We start from the raw sequence: 10716 nt of genomic DNA, 5'->3' as shown, positions 1-10716 counted from the left end.
AGAAAATATCGTACACATGTATAAATTATTATACACTACAACAGATTATGTTCCCGGATACTTTAACTTTGGGCAATTCGGCAGGCTGTCGATAGAATGCCTCTTGATAAGTGGTTGATGCTGAGTAAGAAATACCTGTAGCAAAACTTGATTGGTCATTCTCACACTAATCTCTGATTGGTTCGTTGTCATCCTTTTTTATGTGCTATTGGCCAAGCTATCGAGCGGGCTGTGTTTGTCTGCTCATAGGTGGAGAGGAGAAGTCAAAAGCAGGGGTTACGGTACGGTATTTGTTTATTTTATTTATTTTTTATAATATTGACACATCATTCGGGGTCTTTGATGCAGAAGCTATTTTTTATAATGTTGCAAGCCTCTTCGGAAACGTGTGCGGTCATGGTTATAAAACTTTAATAGTAATTTTTTAAAAATAATTTCTGCTTTGTTTGCACTGTATAAAGTATATTTTTTAATTGCGGTCTTTAAAAATGCATTTTTTGCTCGTCCTGCGTTTCTTAGTAACCTTTTAAATTGTGTTTCAAGCTGTCTGTACTCATTTTAGTTTGACGTTATTTCTATGTCTTGTCTTCATTCGTGCTCAGTATTTCTCAATTAAACTCGTGTTAAAATAGACAGTTTTGCTGTCTGGAACTTTTGTTTTAGTTTTTCTGCTGTTTTCTAGTAAATGTTTCGGATAGTGTTCTGCGCATGTGCGGAACCGAGTTTCTCTGCTTGCTGCAGATTCTAGAGTTGAGACACGCTTTAGCTGGTAAGATGGATCCTGTTTGCTAGTGTAGTGGAATTTGAAACGTTACTTTTATAAGGTTTTAAACGCATCTTGTTTTATTAAAGTGATTTGCAAGTAAGAGAGAGAGCAAGCGGTTCATTTTGGCGGTAGAACAAGTATAGTAGTTTAAGTTTAATTTGGTATTTATTGTAAAAGGCGGGGAACCCAGCGAAATGAATTTAAAAAGGCACACGTAAGTACACTTAACGGGTAACTACCCCGGCAGCATTATTGTATTGTATTGCCACGTGTGTGTTTTAATTAAATGTGGACCATCTACAAATCAGACCTTGAAAAAGTTTTACTTCCATCCCATTAAGTACTAGCTATACAAAACTATAAGGCTTGTGCTGTTCCAGAATAAAATACTACTAAGAGTTGCCTCAAACACGCAGTTATTACCAGTGTTGTGAAAAGGCTGATAACCCCTCGTTTTTGGTTTAGATAAGCCTTGTGCTTTATATAGTCCGGCTGAGATTCTGTTCCAGAGCTGTTGTGCGATCTAGTCCTCTGCCTTTTCACGGGGCTGACAACCTGTTTACTGTGTTCTTATGCAGTGTACTTCCCATCAGGTTTCCAGGTATTAACTGGCTGTATGGATTCACAGTATTGGAGGTGCATTGCTGCACTGAGCTCTTGGTGCAATAGGAGCAAGTGTTTGCTGCTGCCCTGCCCCTGGATCGTCTATTTAGGCTGTTTTTCAGTGCTTTGTGTTTTTCATGTTGCTGTTCTAAAGCTGGCAGATGCACTGCTAGCACTGATTTCTTACAGGTGTGCAAGGACTGCTGCTAGCCACGATGGACCCTTTAGAGAACAGTCTGTCAGAAATGCCTGCTTATGAAAACACAGAGGATGAGCAGTTTCCACCTCTCCCACCCCCCCTCTCCCCCAGGGACGGGGACCCCTTCGCAACTGGTGGGTAAGCTGCGAATAAGAGTAATATTATTGTCTAGAGTGAAAAGTAAGAGAAATAAACATCATCTCCTTATCAGCTACAGCAGCAGTTTGTACAGTACAGTGGAATGAAAATGCAAAGGGTGTTAATTTTTAATAGAAACGTTGAGTAACAATAGTTTTTATTTTTCATTACCAGAGTTTGAATTTCTCCTGGACATTGTGATGTGCTTATAGCATTTCACTCGTCCTTTTATGTTGAAACTTTAGTTTTGTTTGAAGCAGATATAGTTGGGGGGGGGTTTGTTTTTGCTTGGCTTGTTGTTAGTAATAGATCTGTTTTTAGATGACGATCCTGGAGAGGTGTCAAAGCTTGAAGAAGCTCCAGTAGCCAAAAAGAGGTCTGTGAAGAGACCACAGCCAAAACTGGATTCACAAAGGTACAGATCCTTGCAAAATATTCATTTTTATTGTTCAAGATGTGAAAAGCAGACAAGTGACTTTATAATCTGCCAGTATAATGCCAAATTAGAGAAGCGATAAATAACAGAAGCTTTTGCTATTGCACATCATATTAGACTCGCTTCCAGTTAATCGATATATGCTCCCGATGTGCTTAATTGGACATTGTCATTCTGCCGTGCATTAATGATAAGTATGTGGGTTTTTAGGTTGATTTCTGAAAGGGGACTTCCAGCACTCCGAACCATGTTCAACAATGTAAGATTCAAAGGCAAAGGACATGAGGTAAGAGGCTGTTGTGAAGACAGCCATAACCCATACACATGCATTTAACCCAGGGGTTTCCAATGTGGCATTGTAGACTGCCAGAAGCTCTGGTTATGGGGGAAGGCAGAGGGGTCAGATGTTCAACCTTACAGTATCAGTGTAACAATAAAAAAAAAAAAAAAAAAAACCTAGATCAGAACAAACTTTCATGGTCCGGTACATGTCCCTTCATTGGGCAGATGTGTATTTGAGAGGAGAGAGTGTTGTAGATGAGATATTTCTAATTTGATATTCACACGTTTCATTTGTGAAAACACACCAAGCATTTCTATCAAGTCATGCACAGCAGTATTGTCTTTCTGGACCAGCTGTATTTAAAATAACTTATTATTCAATTGTTTTATTATAATTATTTAATGAAGCTAAACTTTTTAAATGCAACATTTCCAAAGTTTAACATTCAACATTTAAGTTTAACATTCCAGGTTTTTATTTATTTATTTATTTTTTAAATAGACATTTATTTTGTCAAAATGCAATGATTTGTCTTTTTTATTTCTGTTTTCTGTGTGTTATTTAATAGGCTGAAGACCTGAAGGTCCTCATGCAGCACATGGAACACTGGGCTCACAGACTGTACCCTAAACTACAGTTTGAGGACTTCATTGATAAGCTGGAGGTTTTAGGAAATAAAAAAGAAGTTCAGGTGAGGGAATGGTCAGGGAAATTAATGTAAAAGCCCTGAAACGATATCGGCACTAGCTTGAGCCCAAGGCAGCATTCACCATGTTGTTTTACAGTAGATTGCTGTAAAAGAAGAAACCTGAATTAAAAAAAATAACAATACATTCAGCTTGCTGAATTGAAAGATTGAAACGCTGAAAACGTCCTGTTTTATTTTAGACTTGCCTCAAACGAATAAGACTGGATATGCCACTTACACATGAAGACTTCATGACTAAAGATGGTAAGTGTGGTTATGTTAAAAGAAATTAAGTCGTTCTTCAAAGAAAAAAAGAGAAATAGTTTTGAGGAGATTATTGAAACAAACTGGCTTATCGGTTTTGTATATCGGGATGCACATTTTGTAATGTTATTGCAGGTTTCTGACTTGTACTACCTAATGTAATGTTACTGGTAGGTAAGGTAGTTTTCACATAAACTAATACAAACAAAATAATGTTACACTGATTAACGCCAGCATTGTTGATTTGCTGATCCTGAATTGCATGCGCCAAAGTTGCTAATGTTCATGATTTGCTTGGGGGAGGCAAGCTCCTTCACATCTTACTCCTTGTAGCATCACTGAGTAGCTTAGTGGGGTTACACCCGAGCTCTGTATCCTGGTGACCAGGGTTAAAATCCCAGCCGGTCCTCTGAGCTTGATGTGGTTGATCTAGCAATGGCTGCATTACTGAGCAGTGCAGTGCAGCCTTTAGACAACCACGGACATTAAAACTGGTTCCTGCCGACAGGGTCTGTCAAGTAATCGGACTACCTGTGCGATGGCTCCATACAATAATATCCAAATGAGTTAATATTTATAATTTTGCTATCGATTAACTAAAAATAATTATAAAAAATCCTCTTCTTCCTCTCCTGTTAGATGCAGTTGAGGACGATGAGCTTAATAGATCAGCCCATCTGTTTGAAGACTCTGAGCCCTTTTTCGGTGAAAATCAAAGCGTGCCAGTGGTCCAGTCGACTCCCAGTGTCAGCAGCAGCCTGACGGAGGAGCAGAGGCAGCGAATTGAGCGCAACAAGCAGCTGGCCTTGGAGAGACGTCTGGCCAAACTGCAGCAGGACAACAGCCAGTCGCTGATCAGTAATGGTAATGTCGCTGTGTAGCAGCATTTTGGCAGGGGAGAGTAGGCTAACGAAATGAACACCTGACCTGTACCTTATTAAATTCCTCGTTTTTACAGATGTTTCAGCTCAGCCTCCAGTTACACAGAGCACTCCTGCCAAACCCACAGATCCAGACAAGCTGCATAGTGAATTGGAACTGGAGTCTCTTGACTTGGACACTGTGGTGGTGAAACACACTAACTCCACCTGTGAACAAGGCTGGGAGCTGAAGGAAGGAGCTGCTCCAGTATGTGCAGATTCTCTGAAGGAAGGAGCTGCCCCAGTATGTGCAGATTCTCTGAATGAAGGAGCAGCCCTGGTATGTGCAAATTCTCTGAAGGAGTCTGCAAGCACTGAGGAGGTTTCTGCCTCTGTACCAGAAGACCAGCAGAAAGTAAATGGTATAGAGCAAGACGCTGACTGATCTTCTTGTGTGTGGTTTAAAGTAAAATGGACATCTTGACAGCAAAGTTGCAAAGAATTGTGTTTGACTGCCTTTTGTTACTTGGGCAGGTATTGATGTTAGAACAATGTATTGTTTCCAGGGATTAAACAAGACATATTTTTCTTTTAAATTGTAGAAAGTCTTGTTATGACTGCCAATTCATTATCAACCTTAGTGTTATTTTTTTTTTATAACAGAGCAGCTGTATAAACGTGTTGGCTCAGTACAGAATTACTGTTTTTAAAAGAAAATGGTACTTTTAACATTAGAAAACAATCTGTACAATATCTTTAAGAAAATAAATAAATAAAGAACTTCAGTGCGTTACACTACCTGTTTTGCAATGCAGCACTGCAACCTGCATGTAAGGGAAGGTCTGCTCCATATCTTATTGAGAAAACAAAAAACACAGTACTGAGGAACACAAAGAAACAGAATAAACTCAATGATAGTCTTTTTTCAATGCCACCTCCCAAGTGTTAGTGTGAAGGTTCTCTTAATGGTCCCATTAAGAGGAAGTATACCGATTCTGTCCTATTAAGAGCAGGGCAGTTAAAGTTGTAGAATTGATCAATTCCCCCCTCCCCCTCAGTACAGGAGTGCGAGTGCTGCTGCTTACCGTAGTGACAGTATTCCTCCTCAGGGTACGCTCTGGTAGAGAATACAGGGTGTTAGACATGGCCTGTGTAGCCATGAAGCGCAGGAGCTTATTGACGAGCGGGTCAGCAGGGTCCACAGCCCTGTCCAGGGAGTCTGCCAGGGACGTGTTAGAGCTGCAAGAACTGTCAAAACACCATTCTCCTGCTTTAGCATCAACAGCAAAATGAATCAATGCTCACTTAAATAAATAAGACTTACTCTTAGGTATGTAACCAAAATCAATAACAAGTTAGTTTGAGGGAACATACATTTCTGAATAGCAGTATTTGTATCATGTGGCACTGTGTGCAAAGTGCAATTCCCATTCACAGAACAGCAGTCACTCTATATATATATATATATATATATATATATATATATATATATAATATATATAGATATAGATATAATGCTAATAAATGTATATCTTTTTTTTCTGCATTTACTGAACGAAACCTTTCAAGTTTTGGATGGAGCCATTGCACAGGTAGTCCGATAATTTATAATTATTTTTAGTTAATCGATAGCAAAATTATAAATATTAACTCATTTGGATATTATTGTATGGAGCCATCGCACAGGTAGTCCGATTACTTGACAGACCCTGTCGGCAGGAACCAGTTTTAATGTCCATGGTTGTGTAAAGGCTGCACTGCACTGCTCAGCAATGCAGCTGTTGCTAGATCAACCACTTCAACTCAGAGGACCAGCTGGGATTTGAACCCTGGTCCCCAGGATGCAGAGCTCAGGTGTAAACCCATTAGGCTACTCATACTGGCTTCCTAGGTCACTGATGCTGCAAAGAGTTGTGTGAATGACCCTAATTATCTATCCTCTTCCCCTAAGGAATTGTGCTTCAACTCATCTGCCCCCTCCTCCCCCCCCCCAAAATGAAAACAAAAACAAAATAAATAACTCATATTTGTCCTGCTCTGCATAAATAAGAGACAGAATATCCTAAGAAAAAAAAGGTGCTGTATCTTGATGGACAAGTGTACCGAATTCAGCATTACCGTGTGTCTGTGGTGAAGCCCTTGGCTTTGACGCACTCCACCAACTCAGTGAAGAACTCCTGCCTTGGCGGGGGGTGGTGGCGGAGCAGGGCCTGGTGAGGGAAACGCTCCCAGATCTTCTTGGCGACCCATGATTGGCTAGGATCATGCACTCCGCCACGGTCTCGTGCACCTCCAGGGGCTGCCTGGGCACCAGGGCGCGATGTTCTTTTGGGCGTCCAGCTGAAAGCGCACCTCCACGCCCTCCAGCTCCAGCGCGCCTCCTCTGTCCCGCTTGGCCCTCAAGTAGTGTGCGATGTCCGCCAAGCTGCCAATGGCCCAGACCAGCTGGTCCAGTTTCTCCTGCCTCGCCTCTCCGCCCAGTCCAGCCAGCTCAAGGATCTGCTCCACCACGCTCCAGTCCCCGTCCAGCAGAGCCTGGGCCGCCTCGTAGAACAACTTGTAGGAGGAGCGGATGATTGTGCGGCCGTATCACACCCGCTTCACCTCATAAGAGCTTTTATCCGGCTCCCACATCACACTCATGGCATACCTGAGGGGCAAGGAACAAGGAAAACAGCATTCACAGCTTTGCACACAAGCAATGCCGTTTCTCCTTTATCAGGGATTTGTTTTCCACTTGTGATGCCAAAGGAAAACAAGCATTCAAGGTCAAAGAACGGAAATAATGATAGGGGTTTGAAGGAGTTGAGACAAGAATTAAGACAAGAGTTAAGCGTTTAAACCCCAACATTTTCTTTTTTAGATACAGAAAGGCAGTCAAACGATCAGGTGCAGAGTAGAGCAACATATAGTAGCAGAATCCAGGAAAGCCATTGAAAATTGAACATATTTTTCTTGCTTTGTTCAAGACTGATTTTTGCATCAGTCTTCATAATTTGTTCCATCAGCATTGCAAAGATGTTGGAAAAATGATGTTTTTTCTGACTGAGAATTTGCACTTGGCCAAGTTGAGTGGTTTTCAGTTAAACTTACTGTATTCTCAATTTTCTAAAACCAAATGGATCAAAATAACTTTGTAACAGTGAGGCAATTGCTTAAAAAAAAAAAAAAAGTATAATAATTAGGTGACCAAATTTGCAGTCAATGTTTTTATAACATATACAATAATACTTCCATCTGCTTGGATCTTATCAAGAGTACAGAGATACACTGCCGACCTGCATCCTGGGAGTACCACAGTCCCTCACATTCATGTATGTATGTATGTATGTCTGCATGTCTGTATCTAGGAATGTATGTACTTACAAAGTTTATTTACATATACATAGGTGACATGACACAAGATGTGTTGTATACTTGATTTTGTCCCAGAAGAGCACTAAACAGAACACTTAAAAGAAAAACAAACAAAAAAAAACTAAAAAGATAGTTATGAATTTAGCCAGTTTGTATATATTTACCTGTATTTTTGCTTGCAGATCCCTGTATGCAAACAAAGGCTTCTACTTGTGCTCTATGCTTGTTTACATTGAGCGTGACCTGGGATTTGAAACATAAAACAACTCATGAAACGAATCTGTTATACCTTGGCTTTCTACAACAAAAGATAAATAAATGCAATAAGAAAGGGTCTCTGGTAGATTTTAAAGCATATTTCTTGGGATAGATTGAACTGTACTCCTTAAGGTATGGACAGCGACTGGGATTGAACTAGTGGCCTCATGCCGGTTTAGCATGGTGCTCTGAATTCATCCTTAAACACCAGGCATCCCATAAAGCATTGTTCACAGTCAGTATACGTTATCAGCCACTAGAGGGAGCCTGCTTGCAGCACTGTGGATGTTTCTGACTGTATGCAGTGGCAGGAAAGCACTGCAGGTCTGACCTGGATGTATCGCCAGGACTTGATCCCTGCCTCCAGGATCTCCACAGGCAGGTGCTCTGCATACTCCTTCTCCTGACTCTCGCTCTCCCGCTCCCGCAGAGCCTGGGCAAGCGATTCGTACAGCTCGTGGGCAGCCTTCAAGTCTGGCCAGAAACCCACCAGGTAGTCCTGAAAAGTACAAGTAATACTGTTGACTTTGTTCACCAGAAACACAGAGAAATGGGTTGCATGCGACAAACTACATACAATGTACACAAAATCGCATGCTGGATTTAGCAAAATGAAATGTGTTGATAGCAGCTCAACACACTTCTACAGGTTTGATTTATTACATCTTCTTAAGGTTATCATAAACCCTTTTAAAATATTATTATTCACAGCTCAACTACTACAAATGGACCTGTACTAAAACACACCAAAACTTGCACCATTTTTATGAACAGAAACAAACTACTACTGGTTAAAAAAAAAATCATCTGAGGCACACATAATTGAAGCATACAAGTATGTGCCAGTCACACTAGACAGGTGCTTCACACATAATCCATGACGGAAAGGGATCAATCTTGTTTTCCAGATGAAACTTGCCTAGCGGCCTCTTGATGGGAATCAGTGATATGCAGCCCACACTGCTTTATATCATTCCAATTAGATGAAAGACACGTGTGCTTTCCATGAGGAAGCCAGCCCGTGACTCCTGACACACCGCGCTGCCCTCCTCATTTTTCTGCAGTGATCGTTTCATGTTGTGTTAAGTATGAGAGGGTTCTCATCCCGACACGCGCTATAAAGTCGATTGGCACAGCTGCTGTTTGAGATCCCCGTGGTCTGGGGTGTTGGCAGATGCAGTGTTTGGATGCTGTCTGGGTTAAGCCATTTATCAAAATGTGCACATGTTTATTTATTTAACAGTTTCACCCCACTGCCCTGCAAAACCAAAAAAAGTTAGAGGCGCCCTAGGGATACGGCTTTAAAAAAAAAATGATAATGATCCTTGCTGCAAATTCTTAACTAAGCTGGATTACTGACAGAAAAAAATAGATAATTACCATTGAGTGCTGTTTCTAAAAAGTAATTATATAATTTTCTCACTGCAGCTGACACATCTGACACCCTAAAGTCTAACATAACTACATCTCAGAAATATCTCCAGACAGTACCAGGTTTTTTTTTTTTTTTTTTTTTGGCACTGCATAACAATTCCATTACTGTATTTTTTGTACTAGCTTTGCACTAGTTATTTGTTACATTTTATATTAGAAACACTCATTAGATGGTATACTGCGATTTCCTGCATTATACATCAACACTGAATTGTATTTATTTATTTATTTAATTTTGGACAGATTATGTAAATGCTTTTACTTTTATTTTCATTTACTATACTGTATTTTGAAAACAAAATACATTTAATAAATGTGTATTAAAGGCAGAAAATGCATCTAGGGAATAAGGAGACTTAAAAGACAACCCTGCCACTCTCGGCATCATAGATTAATGACATCATTCACTGTACAGCTTTCACAGTCAGTCTAACAGCTCCACAGAAGGCAAAAAATGCACCCATTTCATAAAAAGGGCAAAAGCAGTAACCATGAGAAGTGTATGGGTCAACTTCAAGGTGAATGATCTTCTAGTTCTCACAAGCCTTGTGAGATTCTGCAAACACAGATTAGACTTCAGGATTAGAGAGCCTCCCCGAGCTCTGCTTATTCAGCAGTAACACTGACTTCACCGTCATCTGGTTCTCACTGTCCAGACCTGGGGAGTAATTAGCACCACAGAATCAGGCACGGAGAGTTACTGGCAGAGTTATTAAAACGAAGCCTCATCCCATTAATGATGCAAAAGATTCAAATGTGTTGTAAGCAACAAAAACAAAAAAAAAAAACCGAAAGAAATTCTCTTGAGCTTTTAATATGCATCACGCTTGTAAGAAACACATATGCAGTTTGCTAGTTAAGGCTTGCCTTACATTCAGATATTTACTGACAGCGCAGTTTTGTTAAAGCGGTTCTAGCTAATAAAAATAGTTCCACACTGTAAATCTTATCTTGTGGTGCACTTCCATTCACTATGCAGGTATTGTGTGCAGTTTTGAAATAAGCACACGTTACAGCAAACTTATACTAGGAAGCTCTGTCACATAACTTATTTGAATGTAATCTTGCACTTCCTATGTTATTTCACCTATACAGCCAAATTGTCCCAACCAACACCTTCTTTTCCACCATTAATCAACCATCTGCTACCTCAATGAATGACATACTTTGCAGCCATCGTACATGCTTTGAACTTGGAAGTCTACCTAAAAAGTAAGGCATGCAAACTCAACATTTATTCTAACGTGGAACAGTACCAGATTTCACCTGCATTACAATGGAAGTGAAAAAGGGGCATAGCAATCAAATCCTTCTGTTGATATAATATATTATATGCACCAGAACCTTCTGGATCTAGCAGATTTTTCTTTTAAACCAAAATTCATTGTGACAGATAAAAGTGTAATTTTGGTATTATTTACAAATATGTT

At 40.1% G+C, this 10716-nt stretch overlaps 1 protein-coding gene, 1 long non-coding RNA gene and 2 other non-coding genes across 8 annotated transcripts; 2 read left to right on the top strand and 2 right to left on the bottom strand.

Annotated features, from left to right (window-relative positions):
- The first annotated feature begins 210 nt into the window (after positions 1-210).
- LOC121298858 (TIMELESS-interacting protein-like) lies at positions 211-5022 on the top strand. Of its 5 annotated transcripts, none has more exons than XM_041226111.1 (8): positions 211-281; positions 1524-1702; positions 2028-2121; positions 2353-2428; positions 2994-3116; positions 3314-3377; positions 4017-4241; positions 4336-5022. In XM_041226111.1, exons 2-8 carry the CDS (start codon positions 1585-1587, stop codon positions 4680-4682), a joined length of 1047 nt encoding a protein of 348 aa, XP_041082045.1. In that variant the 5' UTR covers positions 211-281; positions 1524-1584; the 3' UTR covers positions 4683-5022. The 5 variants fall into 5 exon arrangements, with proteins under 5 accessions (XP_041082045.1, XP_041082047.1, XP_041082044.1 ...); XM_041226113.1 differs by lacking the exon at positions 211-281 and adding an exon at positions 354-980 and having other exon boundaries at positions 1559-1702; XM_041226110.1 differs by lacking the exon at positions 211-281 and adding an exon at positions 356-980.
- Positions 3798-3930, top strand: LOC121299420. The gene has a single exon (XR_005947417.1).
- An 879-nt stretch (positions 5023-5901) lies between the features above and the next one.
- Positions 5902-6034, bottom strand: LOC121299421. The gene has a single exon (XR_005947418.1).
- Positions 6035-6361: 327 nt separating this feature from the next.
- LOC121298900 lies at positions 6362-8343 on the bottom strand. Its single transcript, XR_005947345.1, has 3 exons — positions 8184-8343; positions 7759-7837; positions 6362-6887 (listed from the first exon to the last, which is right to left on the bottom strand). It is a non-coding gene; the product is annotated as an uncharacterized LOC121298900 (long non-coding RNA).
- Positions 8344-10716: the final 2373 nt, after the last annotated feature.

This window comes from Polyodon spathula, chromosome 24, assembly GCF_017654505.1.
Source record: "Polyodon spathula isolate WHYD16114869_AA chromosome 24, ASM1765450v1, whole genome shotgun sequence".
NCBI lineage: Eukaryota > Metazoa > Chordata > Actinopteri > Acipenseriformes > Polyodontidae > Polyodon > Polyodon spathula.
The sequence above is the reverse complement of the archived record's forward strand: the minus strand, read 5'-3'. Positions and strand labels throughout refer to the sequence as shown.